Consider the following 27,871-nt stretch of genomic DNA (forward strand, 5'->3'; position numbering starts at 1 on the left):
GTACAAAACTGGCAAAAGTCTATTCATTCTTCCAAAAGTTAAAACCACTTGAAAAATCACTGAATTTAGTTAATAAACTTTATTTCACACATACACACTTTTCTAAGTTATACAGACTTTTTAAGTCAATTTCCAAAACAATCCATAATTAAAGAAAGCAATATTGTTGAAACAACGAATTACAGTTCTTGTGCAAAACTAAACACTACAATGTATTATTATACATATATTATTTTATATCTATAGGCATGCTAATACAGTAATTGACAACACATATAAAAAGTACCACTATCAGCTTATGTACACAAGATTCATACAAACAGAGGGTAAAAAAAAATTATATTTGAAAAAGTTACTACACTGAATACACCCCTACATGCTTTTGATTACCTTGGTTTACATAAAACTTAAACATGGGATAAAAAAGTAAATCAAATGTTTTAAAGTCTCAGTAAACCAAATATTAAATTTTCCCTTGACAATCTTGTTTGTTCTTTTTAGAAAACCTAGGTCCCAGTTCACTCAAATGGGAAAATTAATTATAACAATTATTCTAAAACTTTTCTTTTATTGCAACATATTTAACATATCTGATTCCTACATTTCAATTATGTTAGTTACTAGTTTCAAGGAAATAAATATAATCAATCAGGTATATTTGAGTAAAAACTTACTACCAGGAAGAATATTTTCCAAATTAAATCTTCTAGCTTGAAGGGCAGTAAGTTTAAGAAGGTTTCCATGTACAAAAGTGCAATTAATTATTCTGTAAAACTACATACAATTCTGATGTACAAAAACACATATCTGCTGCTCTTCACTTTTAGAAAAAAAGTTGTACCTTATACACTGTACATATATCTATTCAAACTTCTACAGTAATTTCACCCAATAATGAATATACAATAGCAAATGTTTGCTGTGTAAACATTCTTATGCTAAATCTTGCTTCACAGAATACTAAAAACTGAATTTAATTTTTTAATTAAAATTGCAACTTCAAATTAATTTTAATTTTGAAATCATTTTATTTCGTATGCCATCACTGATTAGTCATATACCAAGTTATTTCTTACTTATCAATAAAACTAGGAGCTTAGCAACAAACATAAAAACCCAAATAATGTGTTAAAATGCTTTTTTCCCTTCTATATTGTCCACGAAATAGTTTCAAAGTATATCAATGGTTACAAATATTTTTTAACAATAAACAATATGAAAGGCTCTTTTGTATTTCCATGTATTACATGATTCTCAAAATAACCATCCAAACCAAACTGGTTTTATTATTCAAAATTCTCGATTATAATTAAGGAAGACCTTCAAAGTCCCAGGTAAAGGGAGTTTATTAATTTTTTCTTTCATGAATGTTGTGTAACTGCCATCGACTACAATTTCTTCCTTGATGTCCTCATCTTCAGGTTTCCTGGTACTCTCATCATTGTCCGAATCACTGACTAATTCATTGAAAGCAACTCTTTTCCATATTACAGCTGTGGGGCGCTTGTGACGGTTTCTTTGCGTTTGTGACCGTCGCGTCTGAGAAGATGTTGGAGAATCACTAGAATGATCATCAGTCATGTCATCCATGCTCCTCTTTCTTTCTAGTTGGTTACTCTGACCTGGTTCTCGACACTGATCATCATTACTCTTGCTGAAAGATGAAACAGGATCAGGAAAACCTGCACTATCATCTGATGTATCCATTTCTTCCTCACTTATCTGTAGTGCACTCTGGCCATTTCTGTCTTTCCCTACTGCATCAAGAGAAACATCCAACTGATTCTGGTGATTCAATTTCTTCCCATTATTTGATGATATTTCAGTTGTTTCAACTCTAGTTGATGATTCGTGATTATGCTCAGGACCATTATCTTCAGAATGATCAACTCCATTTTCATCTTCTCTCATGTTTCTGCTATAGTTGTTAGTAATCCCCAGGAGATCAGTATCACGATTCATTACCTGCTCAATCACTGCTGATATGTGACTAGCAGCCTGATGAGGGGTTCTGTTTAACCTTTCTGATGAATCATTATCTTCTCTGTCTGTATACCTGCCATGGTCACTATAGTCATCACTTTCATTGAAGACTGGTATGACGATGCGGCGTACCCGTCGTTTACTTCTCTTCTTTTTTGGATTTCTTCTTTTTTTTTCTTTGAGCTTAGGGTTTTCAATGTCAATATTTTTGCGTAAAATTATTCGAATTGTTGAGCGACAAAGGTTTTGAAGCATCAGAGGCTGAGACTCTACTGTTATAAATAAAAATAAACATTTTACATACATTTTTATCAAAAAAATTCATTAAGCTGTTTCTCTTTTTCCTTTGAGTTGCATGCATATGTAGATTCCAGTTAAATCACAAGATCAAGCTATTTACAATTTGATCAATGTTACATATGACACAGGTTCTTGAGTTCTGTGAGGTTAATTTGAATAGTACTTGCTACAAACTTAATACAATTACTTACAGATCAAGTTATCAAAAAAATCTATAATATGTTCAAACTAATTATATAGTGATTTTCTTAGAAAATTGCAATATAAGTACATGTTAGATGCAGAAACCAGATCTACAGCTGACAAAATATAATCATTTTTTACTAAATAATTCAACAGAACATATACAATAATTCTTTCTTTAACACTTAAGTCAGATTTTCTCAGTCTGACAGAAATTACTGGCAGCAATAACAAAGAAACCAATACCAGTTTACTACTTTTTTTACCATAATTTGATGTGATCTGTGTTCAACAAATTAAACAGATGGTTATACAGTTTATCCAACATAGAAAATTCTGTGTAATGCATTTTTGATGTTTCTACTACACTGTTTTAGTTGCTTAAAAATGTTTCTTGGTGCACTGCAGTGTTGGTAATACTAATGTGGTTTACTTTTATTTATTATACATTATGGAAAGTGAACAAGTGCAAATATTCACTCAAGTTGGTAGTTACTAACAAAGTTTACACTTCGTTTAACACAATACAATAATTATCAACGAAAGTCCTTCATTTACATGTCAGAAATATTTCAGTTGATGTGTTTTCTAAAAATGAGAAACCTTAAGTTTGAGAGCCAATCTCTCTAACAGCTAGGAATCAAAATGTTTATTTTTCCTCAAAGATTCCTAGTACATCACTCGAACAATGCATATACTAATAACTCACATTTATTGGAGTTGTCTACAGATATTTTAATAAATAATTCAGGAATTTGTTGAAAAAGTTTAAATTAAGTAGACAAACACCTTCAACACTGTCAAGGTACGCATGATGTAGCAGGTATATAGCATGAACTGAAGGTGGAATACTTTTGAAATGTTTATTCCGACAGTTGTGTTTCTACAACAGTCAGTTGCTGTCCACTCAACTAAGTTTCATCACAAATTCTTTGCCTAAACAATCTATCAAATAATACATAAACTAGTTGTTGATGAGCAGTAGTAATTATTATTGATATAAATAAAAACATTTCTGGAGCATATTAATTTTTGCTAGTCATTTGTGTAAAGTATATGAGATCTGGTTTTGAGATGTTTTATTTTGCCGTATCTATGGTGATCACAAATCAACACGTGTTGATTGTTTTGAGTAACATTTTTAACTCACTACATTCTCAACTGTTAACATTCTTTCACTAAATTATTAATATTTTTTGTTTACTTCGTAGGACCAAAAGTGAAGCGTACAGGAGACTTGTGAATTAACCAAAATTAATGGTGCTTGACTTTATAATGAGTAATAACATTCCTTTCTGGATATGCTACATGGTGAAAAGGCAAAATCCTTATACAATTACAATTCTCCAAACACTGGTAAAATAATAATGATACACAATTTTTGTAACTGAGTAGATTTTCACATGTTCTATACAAATAACCCTTCATAAGGTAACAAGACTCTTAAGTGATTTTCTAAAGCACTTGGTTTTTAGATGTTTTATGTTAAATCAAACCACTGGATTCACATTCGTGTGACTGCTTTACTTAATTAATAACACTCACTTTTCAACTTCAATAGGAGTAGTTACAATTTTCAAACTTACATCAGTGACACAAACTCCAGTGTTTCAAATTGGATAAGCCCCAAAAAATAGTCAGAAAATGGATATGTCAAAACCTTAAAATGAGCCAACAAAGATAAATGTTTGTCCTACATGTGTATGTTTACTTACACAATTTAACTGTATTCAAAGATTCCTCTGCAGATGGAAGTACAAGAGAAGCAAACGACACTGGTAGGATACTTTCGGTTTCCCAACTGTTCACACCTGTCCTTGTAATCTGTAACAACTACAAAGGTAATTAGAATTCAGTAATGAAAAGTTCCAAAAATTAATGTATGATCACAAAAATGAAGAGAACTTAAGCAGTTTTCATTTGTATCTATGTTTACTTGAATTTTGAATTCAAAGCCAATTTTTGACACCACAACTTCAAATTATGCATATATACTTGGGACTCTTATAAAGTATAGAAGAAAGGAAAAACTGTAACAAAATAACAAAAAAAAAAAACAGTAAGGGCAGCCATAAAACAAGTAAACAATTGGATATGGAGGCTTTCAAGTTTGACTGAACCAATTTACTTGAAAGCTTTGTTAACATTCCAAACTTTAGCTCAAATTCAGAGTTTGGAAACTTTCAAGAGTTCACATGAAAATTGGTATGAGTAGAAGAAAGCTCATTTGAAATAAGTGATTCTCTAATTTTCAAACTTGACCTTAAATGCAAATCAATATATTTATTGAGGCTTTCATGTTTGGCTAACTGGATATAGTTGAAAACTGGCAACAAGTTTTGTGCAGATTTCTAAACAAGTTCCAGCAAATGTTTCACAGGTCATTTATTAGTAAGAACATAATGAATCGTGGTAGATTACAAAGTTAATAATGAGTTAAAATGTCAATGAAGATAACCTAGAAGGAAACAAGTTTTTTTTTTCACTAGTTTAAGTAGATTTACCTTATTTAAGTATTGAATCATACACACAGATTAGTTTGATGCACACCATACCATTACTTTTCTAATACTATTTCTAAAACACAACAACATTGTCTTTAATCACCTTGACCAAGAAAAATTTATATGTATTTTTTGGTATCTAAAACAATAATGTTAGTAGTATAAACTGAGGTCTGACATATATTCAAAATTAACCAATAAATTGAACAGAAGTTTCAGTTTTTTTCTTCATTAACAATGGTGATGATAAAACATACTCCAAACTTTTAACATGGAACTACAGGAGGCTCTGGGATAGTCACCCAAAATGTGACTTGTTACAAACACCAAATGACTCTGCCAAGGCAACAAAATATGGAACCTGTTGTTTAAAACTGCTTAGACTGAATTGTAATATACCCATATGCAACAGTCTCATGTTAAGAAACCAAAGTTATCATAATCTCTTAACTTATCTAAATACAAAGTTTGCAAGTGCTAATTAAATGATCTTACACTGCACGTGTTTCTTTGTGGACTGGCTATTCTAACTAAACATGTTCACAAATTAACAGACATGCACCCATGTATGCTGTGCAAGTAATAATTTTTTTACAATTGATGTATTGTATTTACAAATGCCTTTTTCACGTCTTTCAACTTTATAGGTTGTGACCATAGTGATAAAAGCCTACAAGTTGCTTTTGTGCATGTTTTTAAACTCTTAAGGAAATTATTGTGAGAATGACACTGAGGATATATTGTATTCATGCATGTCTTATCCAAGCCTTCAAACTCTTAAGAAAATTACTGTGGCAATAACACTCTAAATATGTTGTTTTCTTGCATGCCTTCTCCCAGTCTTTAAACTCTGAAAAATGGGTTCAGAAATGATGCTCAGAATCTTATGTTAATGCATATTTTGTCTCAATCAGGGTGAGCATGGTAATAGCCCCTATGATGTTGTTTTCTGCACAACATACCTCAATCCTTCAACTTTTTAAACAATACCAAACTTCAGTTGATTTGTCTAAGCACAAAGTTTCACAATCTACTTCCAGAAATTTGCCCACCACAGAGAGTGAACCTAGAATTTTAGTGTTATAAACTCTGAAGCTTACCTTGGACCCTGACTTTAACAATAACAACTTCCAGATGGGTAAACAATTACAGTTTGAACAATGCAAAACTGAGTAAATTCAGCTTACACATAAATATAAAGGTAATTTATGTCACTTAGACAGTGATAAAACATTTTGATTGATTTCCCAAACAGGTTTTCAGCAACAAGAAAACTGAACAGTTTTACACATGTAGTCTGAAGCAGATTCACAGCTAGTTTATCTACATATCTAAGTTGCAGTAATCCCTCATTGGATGCAGCTTTCCATCAGACCAGTCCAGCATTTCCTATTCTTAGCATACTGTGTCCATCTGATTCCTGCTTCTGCCACTATACGTTTGCTCCAATTTCTCTTTTGCTTTCACTTAGATCTTTTCATTATCTTAGTTTGCCATTCCATTGTGTATTAATGTCCACCTATTGTCAGAATATCTTCTTATATGTCCATCCCATTTCACTTCAGTTGTCAGAATGAACCTTATTGCATCTAGTATATCTGTTTTTCTTATTCTGTTATTTCTTCATCTGCCTTGTAGTGTTACATGAATCATTTTTATTTCAATATCTCTTTATATTGTTTCTATTTTTTTCCTAGTCTCTTTTGTTAGTGCCTGTGTTTAGCCACCATATGTTAAGGTTGGTAATACACACTGATACACAATCATTTTGTTCAAAATAAAGCGATATCCTTGATCCTCTAACATTTCTTTATACTTTCCAAAACATTGCAATGTTTCCTTTGTTCTTACCATAGTGTCTTCCATTCTGATGGTCTGTTGTAAACATTTGTATTCACACTTTCTCTACTTTGATGGTATTTGTGTCATGATAGTTGGTCATATATTTGGTTTTTCCCTTGTGTATTTTTAATCCTACATTCTAATTACTGGCATTCAAACTGTATAATAGGGCTTCCATCTTTTTTGTTTAATTTGTAAAGAGAGCTACATCATCTTCAAACCTTAGATCTTTTTATGTCTCACCATCTATTTTTATGCCTTCATACTATAACTCAGTTTTTCTGAATACTTCTTAAAAAGTTGCTGTAAACAGTTTTGGAGATACTGTATCACCCCTCTCTTTATCTTTATCACTGATAATGCCTCTTTAATAAGATGTATTTTTGCTGATGCATCTTTTAAGATTTCAATGTATGTTAGACTGATGCCTATTGTACCTAAATTACTTAATATTACACTGTGTTCTACAAAGTTAAATACTTTTTCATAATCTATAAATCCTACACATAAAGATCATTTGTATTCATTTCATTTTTCTTTTACTTGGATACTTTCATGTAAATGATCTGCTGGTGACAATTTGTTTCTAAAAGCCTACTTGTTGTATTGGTTGGTGTTCCTCAAAAATTCTTTCCAATCTTTTTGTAGTACTCTTGTGAACACAATTTATGTATGAGATAAGAGGCTTATGGGACAGTAATTCTTTACATGTTGTTCGTCTCCCTTCTTTTGGCCTACTTCCATTTCTTTGGTAACTTTTATAACTCCAATATTCTGATAAAACAATTTTGTTACCTGCCATAATGTTTCAGGTTCCACCTGTTTTCAAGTATCACTGGGATAACAGTTTCCTAGAGCTTTCCTATTTCTCACCTCACTTAATGCATTCTCCACTTCCAAGACTAAAATTTTAGGTTCTCCTGCTTTATATGCTTTGTTGTTCTCAAAAATTCATTTCTGTTCCTATTTTATCCTCAACACAGTTGATGTACACAAGTCTTTGTAAAAATCTACAGATATCTCAACTATTTCTGTTATATCATTTGTAGCAATTCATTCTTTGTTTTTCATGTAGTGTACTTTCCTGTTTACAAACCTTCTATTGATACTCTTAGGTCCTATACTAACTATTAAGATATTTTCTTTCCTTCTTTTTCTTGTTCCATTTCTTCCTTTCTTGTTCAACTCACCATATTCAACTTTCTTTATTCATCTTAATTCCTTTCTCCTGACATTCATTTTCTGTATCAGCTCATATTCATCCCTGTTTGAAGTTTATTTTTAAAACCTGTTTGTTTTTCCTATTTCTTCTATTAAAACTTCAATTTACTTGTTTACAAAAAATTGTCCAGATCTTGGCCTTCCTCCAATTCTCTTAAATTTAATTCAAAATCTCATTTATTTTCATTTAGATTATTGATACTGACCTTGAGAGCTTTCTACTGTTGTGTAGTTTTAAGTCTTATCAATCTTTTATTCATATTAATTTTTGTCCTCACCACTCTGTGATGACCTTCTTTGTCTGCCTTGGTTATGGCTTTATAAATTTTCATGTTTTCTTTTTTGTTCACCAGTATGAAGCTGATTTGGTTTTTCATGTTTCCATCTGGCCCTTCCCATATTCAATATTTTCCTTTTTGTTTTTCAAACAAAGTATCACCAACTATTCTTTTTCTGCAAACTCAATTTCTTCCTCCTCTACTGTTTCTTTAACTTATGCTATACTTTCCTACTATGTGAAACAGTTTATTGCCTCCAGCTAACAGCATGTTTTTATTATGACTGTACTTAACCTGCAACTTTTCTAAAAGAATTTTAAAAATTTCAATGCAACGGTAATGTAATAAGTAATAAAACCTTCCAAACATATTATACACAACTTCTAATTTTGAAAACAATGAAGTAAGTTTGTGTTCTTTCACTGAAAATAAAAATATCTGTAAAACATTGTACTCATAACTGAGTAAAAATTTCATTTACAAAGATCTATGCTTTCAACCAAACTTTCCTTTTATAAGAATATTTTCATTAAATTGATTCACACACTAAACATGAACAATTAAGCAAGCAATATGTGTCTGATTTTGTTTGTTTTGTTATTACACATAAAGCTACACAAAGAGCTATCTGTACTCTGCTCACCACTGGTATCAAAACCCAGTTTCTAGCAGTACAAGTCCACAGATATACCACTAGGAAGCACATGTTTAAATCTGTACAAGGTTTAACTGAAATGTAGAGAAACAGTAATTGTCCATATTGGCAATTAGAAATGCTTAAAGAAAATACAAGAATTGGTGTTGTTAAAAATTTTAAATTTATAAGTTTCATTTGTTTCAGTAGTTTAAAATGGTGTTAGTGTAAATCATGCATTTTTATTATTTTTAGAATCAAAATTAATTTAAACAGATACCTTTCTCGTTCAGTTAATCTTATGATGTCAAACACGTATGCAACTAAACATTTTAATGTTTTTAACACAAGTGAAGTAACTCATGGTCTTTCACTCTCTTACCTTTCAGTAACATACTGAGTTAAGATGTATAATAAAAGCACTACTTTCTTATTATAATCCACGTATCTCTCAACCGGGAAGAGATGGGTGGAAATGTAACATGCTGTTTAAAATATAATTTCTAAATGAAATATTCACAACAGACAGACTTACCTCCAAAATAAGTAAAGCCAGAATATCAACAAATTGTGGTTTTTAAGTAAGAAGATAACAGTATATACCACAACAACTGAAAATGTGACCAAGCAGAATTGAAAAGAATCCAGAAACAGAGTAGATTCAGTAGATTGGATCCAATGGGAAAATGAGTGGAGAAGAACAGGCTCAAGTTACTGGTCAATGTGTGGACAGCCAGAAAATGAAGAATTCTGTACAGGGTTCTTCATCATTTAACTCTGTTGACACAGGACACAGATCAAAGACCATGTCATCACGTTTGTTGACTTGCATTCAATATTTTATTGAATCACTATTTTATATATTTATGTATATATATTTGGTATTAAATTGTAAAATGCCATTCAAATGTTGGTATTACACATTAGTTTAATCTCTTAATTTGAGAGTAAATATTAAAATACATCTTAGATATTGATTTTTGTGTATCACATGGTATGTTAAATGCAGCACTAGTTCAACTAAGATGTGTTTAATGTCCAAATACAAAGTCTATAGTTTTATATAAATTAAAAACTCAAATTACTGATACTGACAAGATGGAATATAATATAAAATAAAAACATCATGTACTTTCTCTTTGCTGAGATATCACTACGTTTACTGAAAGAAATGCAGTTTCCATTTTTGGAAATGCTTCCTTATGAAAGCCTGCTTTTGTCTATGATACGTGAGTAACCAATCAAAAGTTCAGAATGTCCTCCTCATGACTTCTCAGTGTCATTGAAGTATTAGGTATTCAGACTTATTTTCATCCTAGATTTGAATTTGGTAAATTAAATCTTTAACAAGCTTGAAATTTCATATATTTTTAGTCCCAAATACAGCTTAGTTACTAAGCTTGATAAATTAGTGTAATTCTGTTGTAGTGATACAGTAAATTATGATTTTGTTTATTTCAATTGCATATACAAAAACCAAAAAAAAAAAATTGTTTCCTATCCTCCATTTGCAAAATTTCATAAGATTTAGCACCCTATGGCAAGCAGCAAATTAGTACAAAGTATGTACTAGAGGAGATAATTCTTTGCTATACTTTTTATTCACTTTTCTTTGTTTTATGAAAAATATGTTTTAAGAATAAATTTTTAAATAGTTATGTTTGTTTTCAATTTTGTACAAAGCTACACGAGGGCTATCTGTGCCAGCCTTCCTTAATTTTACAACGTAAGACTAGAGGGAAGGCAGCTAGTCATCACCACCCACCGCCAACTCTTAGGCTACTCTTTTACCAACAAATAGTGGGATTGACCATCATATTGTTATGCCCACATGGCTGAAAGGGTGAGCATGTTTGGTGTGAAAGAGATTCGAACCCATGACCCTCAGATTACAAGTTGAGTGCTTTAACGACCTGACCATGCTGGGCCTTGTAAATAGCAACGTATATAATGTTTTATAAATGAAATATGATTGTATATTACAAAACTAGTCCACTAAAACATAGCCAGGACAGATCACTTTGTAAAGGTCAGTTTTATATTACCGGACACAGTAACGTGAATGCATGTGCAGCACATCATTATAACTTCTATAATGTTAACCAGGCATGGCTAAAGTTTCAATGTAGCAAAAATAATAATTGTATATATAAATGTATAATGTTATGTCACTTAAGCTATTTAGACTAAACATTTGTGTTTTCATGCTATAATCTATAGTCATTCTAGAACACTCATTAAAAAAAGCACAATTATATTTATTTCCTAATTTTTTGTGGTGGTTGAGATTGGTCAAATTGGCCAAACCCATATACAGGTTTGTTAGTGAAAAAATAGATAAAATACAAAGTTTTTCTTAAAAAACGTTTTTAATCATCTGGATGTTAAAAATATTTCACATGTGAAATCTGAAAATATTCTGATGCATAAAAGTATTTTTAGTCTTAAAATCATAATTACTTTGCATTGTGGACAGTCAACATGCAAAAATAAAAAAAGACATCAGAAAAAGATTACTCAAGAAATCTTAATAAAAAAAATATGATATTTTGTGTATGAAAGCCTTGTAATGTTTATTGATAATCTACAAAAGTTCATGGAGATACAATTACTGATTTAAAAGTTAAAGCATGAAAACTATAACAAGTACAATATGGTTATTATGGTCAGTCCCAGGGATTTAGTCATGCTAAAACAGTTAAATAATATATAAAAATGAAGTCTGGTGATAAGTTTATACATGTGGAATGTCACATTCTTAAGTGTCATCACAGATGTTGGCATAACAGGTAGTTATAGTGAAAGCTGGTAATATCTATGGACTAGACTTGCTTCTGTCACTAATATCCCAAACAGCTACATCCAACAAAATAAAAAAAATAGTCCAAGTCAATGGGTACCAACTTATAAACAGTGCAATGGTAATATGGAATATGTTAATGAAGATAAGTAGAAAGCTGTAAGATGTTCCCCCATCATGTGGAGAAGAGTGATTCTATCCTCAATGCCTTAAACGCTACATAAGTATGTGTACACGACGGTGCAAAAGGTACCCAATAAGACATAATCAGCTAACAAATAGCATCCTCTGTCCACTTCCAGAGGGCACTGCATTCTTGTGAATTCCTGTACATTAGATGGAAGTTTGTCTACGACAGTTGTAGAAATATACATAACATTGAAAAGTCAAGAATGATTGAATCCATTCAAACATGAATTTTCCAACCAGAAACAAATCTTAAGAAGATAATTGAATTAATTTAAATTCTGGCCTGCAAAATATGACTAAAAGGCACTGTGTTACTAGAAGCCCAGAAATGTTACCCAATGTAAAAGTTTGGTGAGATGTAACACAAAACTCACTTTTAAGATACATGGGAACATCCCACTGAACAACATGGATCAATTGAATAAGCCATTTTGTTTATTAAAATTGGAGCAAAAAAAATAAATAGTGTAATTAAATGTAGGTATAAACAACCTTACCCCAAAACACTGAAAAATTCAACACATTCAAATTAATTCTAACCCTTACATAGCAGCCACCATCAATTGATGATACAGGCTAAAAACAATATTTGACAACACCCTCACACTGTAGTGACCATACCCTCTGAAAGCAATGCGTCTGAGTCATTTTCTCAATGTAAGTCATCGAGCAGAAAAAGGGTGCATCAGCTAAGGGAATGAAGCGAAAATGTTTTTCATGAAAAACGTGATAGTTATTCCAGTGAAGAAGAAAACGTTTCTGATTTTTCATCATCATTAAATTCAGTTGTTTCAAGCTCTGAATGTGATTTAGATAGTGAATCAAAATCCATAAGGGAATTAGAATCCATTGGTTCCCAATGGGTAAAATGTCACAATTTTGATCCATTTATTAATTCCTTTTATAGCAGAAATGCTGGTCTCGCAAATAAATTTAAGTTCACAGATGAATGTAAAGAATATGAAAGTTTTACTGCTATATTTGATCAAAGTATAATGAATCATATTGTGCAAAAAACAAACATATTATCAGTTTTGTAAATCCTTGAATTCTGAAGAAAGTAAAAATAACACTTCCTCTACTTCAAGAAGTAAGAAATGGGAAGATACAACAACTGAGGAAATGTACATTTTTTTTTCCTCTTGTCATGCTTATGTCACATGTATAAAAGCATCTGTTGGCTGATTATTGAAAAAAAATGATCCCCTTATAGGAACTCAAATTTTTCCAAAATGCATAACTTAAGAGTGATAGAGAGAATCTTAGACGTGTGCTTCGTAAATAACAAAGAACTGTATGCAACCAATTGATTATGGAAAGTTTGTGAAGTGTTTACAATGATGAAGAATAAAGTTAAGGAATCTTTTTCTCCATTTCAAAAAGTAGTTATTGATGAATATTTAATTCTTTAACGATTGCACTGTTTTCAAGCAATACACTCCAAGCAAGCACCACAGATTTGGAATAAAGATCTTTGTATTATGTGATTATGAGACAGGAATTGTAACAGATATGATTATCTACTCTGCTATAATTATAGATTATAAATTATAGTTTTAGATTATACTATCAACATGAGAATAGTTGACAAAAGCAACATGCAAACTGGACAAACTGACTACCTTCAAAAATGTGTAAAGTGGCACAAGAACCTTTTTTTTCACCTAACTGATATCTCAATTTTGAATTATTATAACATGTAACTACTAAAAACTGGCAAGAAGCCATCATTGAGGCAGTTTAGCAACAAGGTAATTTACCAATTGTTTGAAAGGTATGGTAGGGTGACAAAACCTTTCTCTGGATGACATAGCCTCACTGTTTCTAATAGACCTGTTGTAAAAGATGCATTTTCTTGGCAATTTTTAGAAACCATTCCATCCTCAGGAGCTACAAAAAAGTGGCCAAAGACAATGTCACATATATATGTATAGAAGAAGAAAAACAGTGAAAGATGACTACCTGGTATAAAGAATGTAGAGTGGCACTGTGCATTGGACAATATTTTCATGACTTTCATACCCTAATAAACATTTGAACTTGTAACAAATAATTCTTTATTATGCTTTTCTTTTCATTTTCTTTCATATTTTGTTCAAAATTCATGTAAAAATGCTAAAGATTACATTTAAGAATTTTTTTTCCCAATTTTTTACATTGTGGTGAGCTGCTACCTGTAACATTCCCACTGTTTAAGGGTTAAACAGCTCTGACAGGACATGAAAGGAGTCCTTCTGTGGTTATTTTCTCTTTCAGCTCAAGTTTTAGATAAGGCGAATTTATCAGGATACAAATACATGACTTTCAGATAAAACATGTGAGAAGTATCAAGGTTATATATTTCTCAACATTTTCCATCTGATACCAGCAATAAAAAATATTATCAAACAAGTTGCTGTTGAATTAACAAGGAGAAAAACATTTAAATGTATTATCAAACACAAGTTCCATTTAGAACAATGCCAATGAATTCTAAATTTGTGAAAGTTTTCAGTCACAAGTTTGATAACATCAAGAGTAATTCTGCCATGAAAGGCTTTTTTGTATTTCGGAGGTAAGTCTTCCAATTTTGAAGTGTCTTTGATTAAAAATTAAAGCATGCAAGTATCCCTGACTTTCACATAATATAACTCCCATGTGAACACATAACCTCCCAGATTGTGATGTTTAGACAAATAAGGTCACAAATTCAGAGCCTTCGGCAATCTAGAGATGTTCATACCCCTACCTAAACAAAATTAGGTTAATAATTCTAAAACTTAAGTCATTACATACTTACAAAGAATACCAACTGGATGTACAAATATCCAACCTAACAGAAGTTGAGTACCTGATCATTTAGAGGCATAACTAGAATTCCTCCAACCTTCAATAATTTCTTCATATAAAGTTCATGATCTTGAGGGCATGATGCACCACAGTAAACTCTGTCATACTGGCGAACATTGCTTTCAAGTAGAAGACAGTTTCCAACTACAAATTGTGGCTCAGAGAACTCAAATTCATCCAGTGCTGGTGACGACTGTTTAAATTCTTCAAGCTTATCTGTTGCATATGCTACCACATCCTCATGAAGTTCAACTCCATGGTTCGTTCCATATGGGCCTCAAAAAATGTCAAACAATTATAAACTTGTTTACCATGTGATGCTTGACTATAATTTTTCATATTTACTAATAAAAAAAATATGCATGTCTGCAAATAAAAATATTATATAATTACAAAGAAAGATAGACATGCATGTGTATATATATTTACAGTTTAAGTATACAGTAGTGATTATATTTATGCAAAAGTGGTTGGACAGAGCAAAACAAGTCAAAATAATGCCAAAATATAATTTTATAAATTTCCATTTCAAAAATTTGAAATTGAATAAAAAATGCTAAATAGGATACATTAAAAATTATAATACTACTAAATAAAAATAGTTAAAAAATTTCATCCCATTTTATTCTAATTTTCCACTTTTGGACACTAAAGTTAATGAAAGAAACTTTTATAGGCCTTTAGATACAAATTTCATATATTCTCTGGGTCCTTCATAAACAGTTAGGACTATGAGTTTTAGATCCAATTTTTAACCACAACTCAAAGTTCAACTGCCTTAAAAATGCTCTCTAAGCTAGGTACTCTAAAAAACAACAAACTTGCATTTTCATCATTTTGGAAGTTAAAATAAATATCTGTTATTATTTTTCACCTACAATTCTCAGCAAACCTTTTACATTAAAATAAATGTTATTTGGTTACTCATGCAAAGTAGCAGCATGTGAAAAATAAATTTGGATACAATTCACAAATATTTTAATTGGTTAATAGAAATTAACAGTACCCTATTAATTATGCTGCAGATATCAACTTGAAAGTTGAGCTAATCATAAATCTGTATTTGAAAGCCAGAAATGTATGATGATGAAATAAATATCTAAAAAGGCTAACCCTAGTCTGTGAAGTTGTTAACATTTATAACAAAACAACATTTGGTGTTATATATACCAGCATGTTACTGGTAGCACATTACAAGGACATGCACATATATATAAATTTAAGTTTACAAGTAATTAATTAGATATTCTTAATGTATTTAAGCTGAATTTAAGTTCAATGGGGACAGCTCTGCATTTTGTTGTAATCTACTTTTAACTCTATCATCTTATATATCTGTAAAGTTTTGAAGTCTCAATAACTCTTAATTTTGCTGACATACTAATTTCTACGTTATTTCAAAAGTAACATAAAAAAGGTTTTCCTGTAATGTTTTAACCAAAATAACTTGATACCAAATAAATATTGAATAAATGCACACTTTCTTTTAATTTTATATTTAAAAAAATGATTATTTTCACTTGATTTATTATTACTTCAGTTACTATACAACAACCCTCAGTGGTATGTCTGAGAGCTCAAGATGATAAAAATCATGTTTTGATATCCACAGTGAACAGAGCACAAACAGCCCACTTTGTAACTTTGAACTTAATGAGAAACAAAACAGCTGCAACATCATATCAGTAAACATACAAGCACAAAGTTCTCAGATGTTAAATAAATATTACACTTTTAACATTTTTATCTAGATCTTAAACAAGTTCTTTTGGAGGCCATGACTAAAGATTAAAGTCAGTGATCAAAGTACAGCATTCAGCTTCAAGCATTTAAAACTGCTTCACAATAAAACAGTTAGGTTAAACTGTGAATTTGCTTAACTTAACAGAAATCAGTTCACACATGATATATATATCTTAAATGTAAAGAATCACATAAAGGTAGTGGTAACAAATTCAAATGTTTACATTTTCTACCATAGTCATTTAATTCAGATGTATATTTCATTGAACCTAAAATTACCAGTAGATATCCATTATAAATAAAGGGTACTTTTGTGAATAATTAGCAATACCATACACCCTACATTTGGGGAAAAATTTATTGTTGTTTTTATCCTTACAGGAATTTCTCTTCTTGAGAGTGATTTCTATAACTTCTACTTGCTGGCTTAACAGAAATTAACTCTACAAATTATATACATATTTCACATACTAAGCTACAACATTTTTGGCTGGACATTTTACAGATTATGCCAGCATTAAAACTCCTATGGTACATTTACATGCCATAGACTTACTAAGAGGTGTTGTTAAAATTTGCACTTAATTTTTACTTACCAAGAATAAGTCCAACCATTGTACTCAGGTATCCTGTTCCACTGCCCAGATTTAAAAATGATAGGCCACTTTCAAGTTTTAGGGATTCCATCACCTTGGAATATATACAAGGTGCTGATAAATGTAGGTTCCCATGTTTCCATGCTAAGTCCTTATAAGCATTTTCTTTACATCCTACAGCATAATAATCACCCCTGTCTACAGCCCGAAACACATGCTCAATCAGAGGAGTCTTGACATACTGTTCACCCACTAAGTTGTCAATCAGTTCATCATTATCTTCACCAGCACTTACAGCTCCACCCATGGTTTAATAACAACTTTAAAAAGCTCAGACTGCAGCCTAATTGGAAATCCTAGTCTAAAAAGAGTTACAAGTAAATACAATTACTGTCTTTGTTTTATAGTACTTCTATAACTTAAACCTAGCTATAAAACAATCTTTCAATCTATATTATTTATGTACACACAAAATATATGCACATATATATATAAATAAACTTGAAAATGCATCCTATGAAGTTCTGGATATCCACTTATGCATTTCTTCTCTCTTCCTGGCATTTTCTATATTAAAAATCAGGCAGTCTATAATGATCATTGTTACACTGTTGACATGGTTTGATTTATAATATCACAAATTCACAGTAAACCCACAGATAAGAGTTGCATTTTTATAATTGTAATGTATACGAGTGGGATTCTGACTTCTTCAATTTCTGTTGTACATTATATTGCTGGATGCTGTGTAAATCCTGAAGTCTGTTCAGTTGTGTGAGGCCATATTACAAATGAGCCAAAGCAATGATGTTAAGAGAGGCTGATTTTAGGGTGGTATCTTTGACATTTTCTATGCAAAGGTTATTGAGTAGTGGAAATAAAAGTGAACCCATGACTAAGAGTTCTTGTTGTGTGTAGTACTTAATTTATGTGTTTATGAAGTACTCTTTGTTCATATAACTGTGTTGTGAGTTATTTTATTATGGAAACTATTAGATGAATGCATTCCTTAAAAGTTCTATCATTTCCAAGTCTTCAAGAATTAGTATTTTAGCAACCAGGATGCAAGTACGTGTTGGATCTTATCATTGCGTTCGGTGAGGTTACTGAGTCACAACCATAACAAAAACACAATCTACCTTAAGACTTTCCTGAAAAAAGGCAGCAGGTTATTATCATTAAATTTGCTACTAATAAGTATCTAATAAACAAAATAATCAAGAATTAGACTTAATTAACTGTGTAGTCTGTAGACCATGACAACAATCACAGAAATAATTTTACTGCTCTAAATTTAGGTCTGTGGAACAACTGAAGTAATTATGCTAAAAAATTCTCTAACCTCAAGTTTTCCTTTTCAAAAGTGTACACACATAGGTAGTTCATTTTTTCAACTGCCATAATATTTACCAATTTTCTTTAATTATATAAAATAAATTGAACATGACTCAGAATAGTTAATTCTAGAACTACACTTGATGAATATAAGACTCACACATCAATATGTACGTATATGATGTTCCAAGCTATATACCAAATATTTTAATTTTGTTTGAGGGGGGTGCTGACATGATGATGGCACTAGATTATTCAGAATGTTCATGAATATTAATGATCAAGAAAGAGACTGCAAAATAACTAAAAACAAGAATACATTATAAATATGAGAATTAATGAAGCATCAAATCAGTTTTTGTTTCACAGTGTGCAAATCAGTTTTCAGGTCTTCCAAGTGGCTAAGAAGTTGAAGTATTCATATTAATGTTAAGCTATGTTACATATTCAATTATTCATTCAATGAGCCACAAAACTGCAGAAGTTTATTTAAATAATAATACCATTAACAAATAAATTTCTGAACCAGGGCCTAAAGTTTAGTATAAGAGACAGTAGCTTTTATCAAGCATCAAGTAATTATGATTTCTAAAATTTTTTTTTATAAATTTAAGGCTGTTCAGCTTAAAAGGGTAGTCACAAATAATCAAATAATAAAAATTATGGTTTTCGATTATTACTATTTCCAATTATTCCAACTATCCAAGTCTTGTGAAAATAAGTTAAATGTAAATGAACAATGAGTCCGACTATTTATCATCTATCAAATTCCACCAATTGCCCAACTCTGCCTACATGTACAATTAAACAAGATGTATTAAAAATAGTTATGACTATTCACCTATAAGCAACCAATGGTTTAATTTCTTTCTTAAAGGGGAAAGAGAGGATGTGTTCTTCAAAAAAAATTTTTGTCTAGTATAACTGTTAAGTTGCTACCACATAAAATAATTTCAGTATGTACAACATACGTACAAAAAGGTCATAACAGCATATTAGCTTGAAACACCAAGTTGAGACTCAGGTCTAATTTGGCTTACAAAACTCAAACTGCTACAGAAAATAGCTGAAAATTTGAATTTTTTTTTCCTAGAATTTTAACAAAAACACCCTATTCAAAAATTAAGAATGGGCCTCACTGAAACATTATATTCAACTATGCAGTTGTATAGCTTAAAACTAATCAATATCACTAACTAATAGTTAAACTACAAGATCCAATGAACACAGATTTGACAAATTTTGGTGACAAAATTACAACAAATACTTGACAAAGTGGACTAGAGAATCATTATCAGCTTCTAAAGCAGATTTGGTTGCACAGTCTTATCTAAAGATATATTTTGGGCACAAAACCTGTATATAAACTTCAACAGTTTTAGTGATATTAGGAAATAAAATTTTTTTTCCCAAAAAAACACAAATCTTCAGAACTGCTAAGTTACTTGATAAATTGATTCAGGGATGACATGCACACAGGTAGAAGCTAAAGGAATTTATTTTTATGGTACTATCATGACAGATGATGCATCAAACACTGAAACCATAGTCAGTTACTTTCATCATACATTTCAGTTTCAAATATAACTAATAACTAAACCAAATCATAAAAATAACATGTAAGTGAAAAACTGCCCTATAATTATCATAACTCATAAATTATGTAAAGCACTTGTTTACATGCAGATAAATTTTTGAATTTTAAATCAAATATCCATAAAACCATGGCTTCTTTTCTAATTTTTACATTCCATATAAAATGCTGAAATATTCATCTGATAGAGTAAAACTGGAAGTATAGACACTGACCATAATCATGTGGTGTGGCTCTGAAATCATTTTAATATAACATATATAATATCTCTGTAAATAGGTGATAAAGAAAGTGTAGCACAAAAACACACTACAGTCTTATCAGAATTTGATGTATATTCTATAAAATATTATTATGTGTTAGCTAAATTATTTTGGATAATGTAATGAGCAAGTAGTCAGTTGCCCATATAAATATGAAAGTGCAACCCTATAGCATGAATATGCCAAGCAAAGAAGTGGACCACAAGGCAAAACACATATGGTGCTAAGGCTTGATCAAAATGTAAGGCACAAAACTGACAATCTATTGACAAATTAAAGATATGGACAGGAATGCTCCACCACAGGTAAGCCCTAGAAATGTTAGTCATCCAAACACCTGGAAAAAATGCTCATCAAAGAGAAATGCATGTCTCCATGGAAGAACAACTAGCTAGATAGAAGAAAACAAAGGGTTATTATAAATGGGGTTGAATCTAGTCAAACTGAATTAGTCACACAAGGGGTACCTCAGAAGTAAGTGTTAATATCTTTGCTCTTTTTGATTTACATCAATGTCAAATAAAGGAATGGCCATTAGATTATTTTAATTTGCTGATGACATTAAAGTTTGAGTGTTGCTGGCCATTTGGAAGATGCTACTGCCCAGCTAAAGGATCTGTTAGTTGTCGAGTTGAGTAAATAAATAGCAGATGGTTTTTAATTATGAGAAATGCAACATAATTCATGTAGAATATCAATGTAAGTACAATTTTCATAGAAATAACTTTAACAGTGTTATGAAAGGAAAAAAAAAAAGAGAATATGATGTTTTGGTTCATGAGTCTCTTAAGCTGCCCAAGCAATGTATTGTTTCTAGTGACAGAGCAAATGGAATTTTAGACTGTAATTACAGAAGTAGTGAATATAAGTATAAATAGGTTCTAATTCATTTTCTAGGTCACCGGTTAGACTGATGTTTGAGTATTATATTCAGTCTTGAGCTCCTTACCTCAGGAAGGGCATTGCATTGTTAGAAAGAGTTCAGAGAAGGGCTACTAGTGATACCTAGGAATGGAAAGGCTATCATATGAGAATAGGTTAGGACTTCTAAACTTGTTTCTTCTTGCTAAAATAAAGAGTTGTAGGGAATCTGACTGAGGTGTTTGAGATTGTTAAGGTATGGAATAGCAAATTCTAGTTTTTTTATTATAATGGTTGTGTTTATCATTCTCAATTTCATTCCTCCATTTATCTTTGAATTTTTTTGTTGCATTAAAACTCTAACTCACTTTCTACATAATAATTTGTATTTTTAGTAAATTTATGCATGTGTATGACAAAATTGACACCAGCTTCCATAACAATGACAAACACATGATATCAATGTAGCAGAACAACATGTAAATTGTTATAACATTAGGTTGTACTCTTATGACCTACTCCGTGACTAAGTTCCTTGCAAGAAGCTTCACCGAGAGTCATCAAATAGTTATTGAAGCATAGTTATTGCTGTAGTTCACTTGATATTGTTATTGAGATTGAAAGCTATTGTTGCAACATTGTAATTGCTGTGTTTTCTTTGAAAACTGGTTGTTGTTCTTTTTCCTGGTTCCATATTATTGGTTTACTAATATTTATGATATTTATTAATAATGCTGTGAAGTCCTGGCCAGGCATTTGCTTAATAACTGTATTAAATTTATTTCTCAATGTTATTATTGTTAATAAATTGTTTTTGTTTTTTGTTGAGTCCTGGTTGTAGCAGCATGTTCATTTTAGACAGTTGCAAAGAGAGCTTTTGGTGTTAATGTATCATCTTTTCATATTTAATAATGAGAATGCTAAGACTGTGGGAGACAAATATACATTTTGGCAAGGAAAGAGTAATTTTCAGCTAAGACAGCTTTTTGTAACAGTGTGGTTAGCATTTGGAACAGGTTGCCTTTGGATATGGTGAATGTAGTTAAAGGGGAAGCTTGATAAATATTTAAACAATAAAGTGTTTAGTTTACTTTAGTAGATAGGGCAGTCTGGATGGACTAAAAGGACCTTGCTGTTCTTTTATGTCATGCTATTTTTCTGAAGTTACAACATACATAAAAACTTCCCAAGACATCATAACTTAGAAGATGTTAGCAATATTTCTGATTCTGAGAATGCTTTGATTGGTTGGTTGGCATTTAATGACATAAAAGAATGGGGTTACTTGTGCCAAACAATCAGTAAAAGAGTGAACCGTCAGTTTGAAAAAAAGAGGAATTGTTTCATTCTTTTTAGGAGCAAAATAATGCTCTTTGAAATGTAAAGAAAGTAAAACAACAACAATAAAACCATAACAAATAAAGAATCATCAAAAATAAACAAGCTTAAAATTGTACATGCCAAAATATGGGATTATGGTTTTTTTAGGTGTTGGTGTTTTTGAAATCTCATAAAAAGGTAAAGCCTAAATAAAATTTAAAAGCCCAACAGCCTATAAAAACTTAAAAACACAGTCAAGACAGAGAGTATCAGCATTACCAATGACGCTATCGAAAGTCAGTGGTAAATTGTGAGTGTAGATGTTTTTAAATGGTGCTACACCTCATGGTTCTAACAAAGGTGCAGCAGTAAAATGTGGGATATTGTAATTTGAGTGTCACAAAGACCATGTTAATGCAGCAGCACCAGACAAAAGAAAATGATGAGATAAAAAGCTATGACCAAAGCAGAGCCTTGTCAAGACAACTTCCTCCTTTTGAAAAGTAGATGGCTAAGGGACAATAGTAGGTTTCACCTAGATAAGCTTTTTGGAACATACTTCACCCCAAGCTGACTACCAAATGGTGAGAAGCCAAGACTTGGTCACAGGACCATAGTCCATATATGGAACAGGCTGTTATGGCAGCTGAACAGACAGACTTAGTTGTAGTTTTTGCTAACTTGTTCTGCCAAACACCAACATGGCCTGGTATCCAGAAAAACCAGTGATGAACATACGTGGCAAAGAAAATTGGGTCAACAGGTTCAAAATGTCAAGGATAACAAGGCAAGAAGTAATATGAAGTGATTCCAGGGCTTGTAGACAGCTACCAGAGTCTGTGTAAACAATACAGTCAAAGCACTAATTAGCTGCCACATGATTCACACCATGAGAGATGGCATACAACTCAGCAGTGAACACAGAAAGTGTAAAGGAGAGACAAACTATGGCAAAGCCCATAGAGGGACCTAACTTAGAACCATCGGTCATTTGTACTTAGACACAGAGGCCAAAAAAATGATTAATTGGCTATCTTTTACTGAATAGAACAGCCCACTGAGAACAGAAAACACAATCCCAGGTGGGGCACTGTGATGAGGAACATAGTTTAGCAGCATAATGTGGGGAGAGCTGCAAACGTCAAAGAGGGAGAGATGGTTCATAGGACTTGATGCACAAACTCTCAACTATCAAAGTGTGGAATGCCCTGATGCAGAGCCTGAGCCCCTGATGGTGAATGGGGTCAAGCATTCTAAGTCCTAAATGCCTGGCCAAACCAAAGCCCAGAGGTCCATAACTGAGTTTTGATCTAAAGAGGGGGATAATAGATCTTTAGCATAGAATAATAATCTGTTTCCCAATAGATGGAAGAGAGGATTTGGGGAATAAAAGACAATATGTGGTCAAAATCAAGTCCCAATACATCATTTATGGCACCTCAGGAAGAACACCATCACCAAGCCGAAGCTCGGAATCAGGACGAAATCCTAGTTGGTGGTAAAAGTGCATGCAATTGGTTTTCAAAGAGGCGAAATAAAAACCATGTGTAATTATCCAATGCATAAGATGATTAAGGGCAATCTGAATCTGCTGGTTGATAAAACGCGTGTTCAATGACCGATATGAAATGTGGAAGTTGTTGACATATAGACTGTTCACAACAGTTAGAGGAAGTTGATGAGTGATGACATCAATCTTAATTCTAAAAAAGTGTGACACTCAAGATCCAGCCCTAAGGGACTCCAAATTGCCGTGGAAAAGACAAAAAAAGAGTGAAACCTACATGAATTTGGAACTGCCTGTTCAGTAAAAAAATTCTGAATAAAAATGGTCAAATGGCTATGCAACCTGTAGAAATGGAGGTAATGTAAAATTCTGTATCTCCACGTTGTATCATGGCATTCTCAAGATTAAAGAAGACAGAAACTACATATTTCCTCAAGAAAGGCTCCCCTAATTGACGTTTCAAATCAAATCAGGTAGTTCATGGTAGAGAATTGATATCAGAACTCATGCTGGGTAGGGGAGAGGAGAACATTTGATTTTAATAATCAGACAAGATGAGCATTAACCATCCTCTCAAAAACTTCTAGACAGCTTGTCAAAGCAGTAGGTCAATAATTTGTTTGAATCTTGGGATCCTTCCCAGGCTTAGAAAAGGGAAGTATAATAGTCTAACATCAAACAGCAATAAAGACATCTCCTTGCCAAATCTAGTTGAAAACAACCAGAAGAACAGAAAGAGAGCCATAAGAGCCTTTAGTGCCTCATGGCAGGCAGGAATCCACAAAGGAAAACATGACAAGGTCACACAAAAAGAACAAACAGTTGCCTAAACTACACAGTCAGCCACTTCTCCCACACAGTTGTCAATAGATGGCAGACAAATGATTTCAGGACCTAGTTCTGAATGGTTTTGAACCTAGAGGTCCCTGGAGAAGGACCCAAGTAGCCACCAGAAACAGAGGTAGAAACAGAGACAGGAGTTGGCATGGACCTGACAACTCCCTTTTTCACAGAGTACAACAAAGTCTGAAGATGAAAAAGAGTCTTCAGGGGGCATGGTAAGGTTGGTCTCCATTTGAAAAGAAGGGACCTCATACCCTAGTACTGATCAATTTTTGCTGTGGGTAAAAAGTAATTTGCCCGAGAGAGATATGAACCTAATACTTGTATCTAACTCAACTGCCTTACAGTCAATGCTCCACAAAGCTTCAAACTCAAGTTCCTAGCCTAGTTTTGTAACACAGTTATTCTACAAAGCTTCAAGGTCAAGTTCCTGGTGCAGATTTTTAACACAGTCAATATTCTCAAAAGCTTCAAGCTCACATTAGTAGCACAGTTTTTTTTAACATAATTAATGTTCTACAAAGCTTCAATCTGAAGTTCCTGGCCCATTTTCCTAAACATCTCTTATCCTCAACTATATCAAGGGACATTCCAAACACATTCCCCACCATCTTGCTGATTTAACTATACAGCTATGCCAAGTTTCGTTTTTATATATTACAAGTTCCTGGTATACAACTGCTCATCAAGTTTGTTACAGTAGTTGAAAAGTTGTCTGTTTGCACTTGAGGTCCTAGAAACTTAGCTCTTAAATCAATGGTTTCAGAGAACTAGTATAAGCTTGTACTCTTGATTCAACTCATGTACGAGTCAATACAGCTTGCTTTTCACTTGTTTCACACAATTACAATTTATATATTATTCAATCTTCGAAACCATTTCTAATGCACTGCTCCACTATTCAGCAATAAAATAGCTATAAAATCTGTTTTTATATGATTCAATACATATTAGTTCACTTCACCTTGCACATGATTTTTCACTTTGTCAGTAAAGACAATTTTCAATTCCAAACTGTTAAATTATTAAGGACACAATTCACTCCACATTTACAATTCTGCAAACATGATAAAGAAAAAAGATTACACTGATAAAAATAGTTAATACCTAACAAAAATTTTTACAGTTCTAATACTGAGTAAATTTATGGTCATCTATGAGTTGTGTATATCAGCACTAATAATACTATCCAATGTTATTATACCTGAACCAAATGCAGTGTCTATTTCTGGTATCACAGAAGGACCATGCCAAAAGCAGTGTTTATCCAACTCTACAGACAGTCAGAATATATTAACAATAAAAAATCACAGGTTGTGATTTTTGTTATAAAGAAAAATTTAAAGTATGCACTATGCAAATACTTATTAGGCATGAATTATAGAGAAAAAAATAAAATTGTGTTATGTTGCAAAATTTAAAATTATAACATTTAAAAGATTGTTAGACGTAATTTCACTAACATGATTAATTTAACATTTTTATTCCTCCTGAAATAACAACATCAACCACACTTTAAAGACTTTTGACGTCTTTTGACAAACCATAAAACAAACTACCTAGCTGCAAAGTAACAAGAAACAAATTCAGTCAAAAGTTTTAAAACTGGCACCACTTATCTAGACTTCATTTCATAAGTACAGAAACTCACATTTTGATTAACAATTATTATACAGCCAACTACTCATTATGAAGTCATATATAAACTATGCACACAAAAGATAAAATTGAATTAAGTTGCAGGTCATGCAAAAATAATAATAGTTCAATGAAAAGTTATTTGAAAAATCAATCTACTTTCACCAAACATTATACATAAGAAGCTCAACATAAAAGAAATACTTTTACTTTTAACAAATACTTTTCACATTCCAAGCACAAATAACCAAACACACATACAAAAATGAAAAAATGTTTAGCATTTGGAAATTTTTATAACTTATAGAAAATTTAATCACAAAGTAATTTCAACAGTAAATATAATTTTCAGTATCTCTACCACATTTATACTTCCACCTTACTTATATGTGTTACGTTATTCAAGACCAAAACAAAGGTTCAAAAGATAAAACACTAGGCCTATAATATTACAACATATACACCACATGACAGAACTTTCCCATTTGAAATAACATGTCTCAGCAACGAAAAATTTAACTTCATGTGTGGCAAGTTTGCTTTTAACTTCACATATTCTAAATATTCTCTACATCACAATACCTCTTTTCAACACTTAAGCTCTCAATTCCAAAAAAACATAATAATTAACGACAATTAGAAATGAACTAATAAACCAAACTGGCTTTTCAATCCACAACTCTATTTAAATTATTTTATGTCGATTCAATACCATTATTACTACTAATACTGGTCTATTACTAAGATTGGTAATGTTATTAATATTTCACAAATACTGATATAGTACATTTGGTAAGCAAAATACGTTAATTCCTGTTTTAAACTACAACGTAAAATCAGCATTGTCTCTTCTTTGATGCAATGAGATTTAGTTAAGCCTTTGCTGCGTATCCTGAATTTAGACATAATATTTAGTAAGAATCATATATTAATTACTGTTATGTAGTACTAAATAACTGTGCGCAAGCTTCGCTTTATTGCTCAACTCAGTATCCCAACATAAGCCTAACTAACAAAAATAATCAACATATCCAAGTATCGTCTGATTAACAACCATTTCTAACTGAAAGTTGATATCTTACATAACTGATGTCTTATTACAAATGATAAAGTTTTTCTTTCTGTTTCACCACATTTATGTATATAATTATAGATTCATACTCTCTTTGTCCTTTCCAGCTGACAAGATCAAAACACGGAAATCAACAGCTGACGTAAGGAAATAACAACAGTGTACGGCCTTATGGGTATTTGTGTCAACTTACGTTATACGACAATTTTGTTGTGCCGTTTATTGAATATTTCTCAATGAAACATGTTTTTCGTCAAATAATATTAAATAATAACATAAAGCACCAAAAATAATTTTAAATCAATATTAATATTAAGTATACTATCTATGCAAAAC

The 27,871-nt window shown here is 31.7% G+C and overlaps 1 protein-coding gene across 4 annotated transcripts; it reads right to left on the reverse strand.

Moving 5' to 3' along the window:
* Positions 1-64: 64 nt before the first annotated feature.
* Positions 65-27,732, reverse strand: LOC143240644 (protein-L-isoaspartate O-methyltransferase domain-containing protein 1-like). Of its 4 annotated transcripts, none has more exons than XM_076483402.1 (5): positions 27,625-27,732; positions 17,103-17,463; positions 14,765-15,039; positions 4,182-4,299; positions 65-2,255 (listed from the first exon to the last, which is right to left on the reverse strand). In XM_076483402.1, exons 2-5 carry the CDS (start codon positions 17,407-17,409, stop codon positions 1,291-1,293), a joined length of 1,665 nt encoding a protein of 554 aa, XP_076339517.1. In that variant the 5' UTR covers positions 17,410-17,463; positions 27,625-27,732; the 3' UTR covers positions 65-1,290. The 4 variants fall into 4 exon arrangements, with proteins under 4 accessions (XP_076339517.1, XP_076339518.1, XP_076339521.1 ...); XM_076483403.1 differs by having other exon boundaries at positions 27,546-27,701; XM_076483406.1 differs by lacking the exon at positions 27,625-27,732 and adding an exon at positions 27,251-27,355.
* Between the last annotated feature and the right edge of the window lie 139 nt (positions 27,733-27,871).

Source organism: Tachypleus tridentatus, chromosome 13, assembly GCF_004210375.1.
Source record: "Tachypleus tridentatus isolate NWPU-2018 chromosome 13, ASM421037v1, whole genome shotgun sequence".
Lineage (NCBI taxonomy): Eukaryota > Metazoa > Arthropoda > Merostomata > Xiphosura > Limulidae > Tachypleus > Tachypleus tridentatus.

Bases quoted from the DNA above. Each gene is read 5' to 3' on its own strand.
- LOC143240644 (XM_076483402.1), bottom strand. From the start codon at position 17,409: ATGGGTGGAGCTGTAAGTGCTGGTGAAGATAATGATGAACTGATTGAC. The intron at 15,040-17,102 runs GTAAGTAAAAAT...ACATTTTTTGAG, and splicing joins AATGGTTGGACTTATTCTTG to GCCCATATGGAACGAACCAT. The intron at 4,300-14,764 runs GTACTCAACTTC...TTACCTTTGTAG, and splicing joins TTATGCCTCTAAATGATCAG to TTGTTACAGATTACAAGGAC.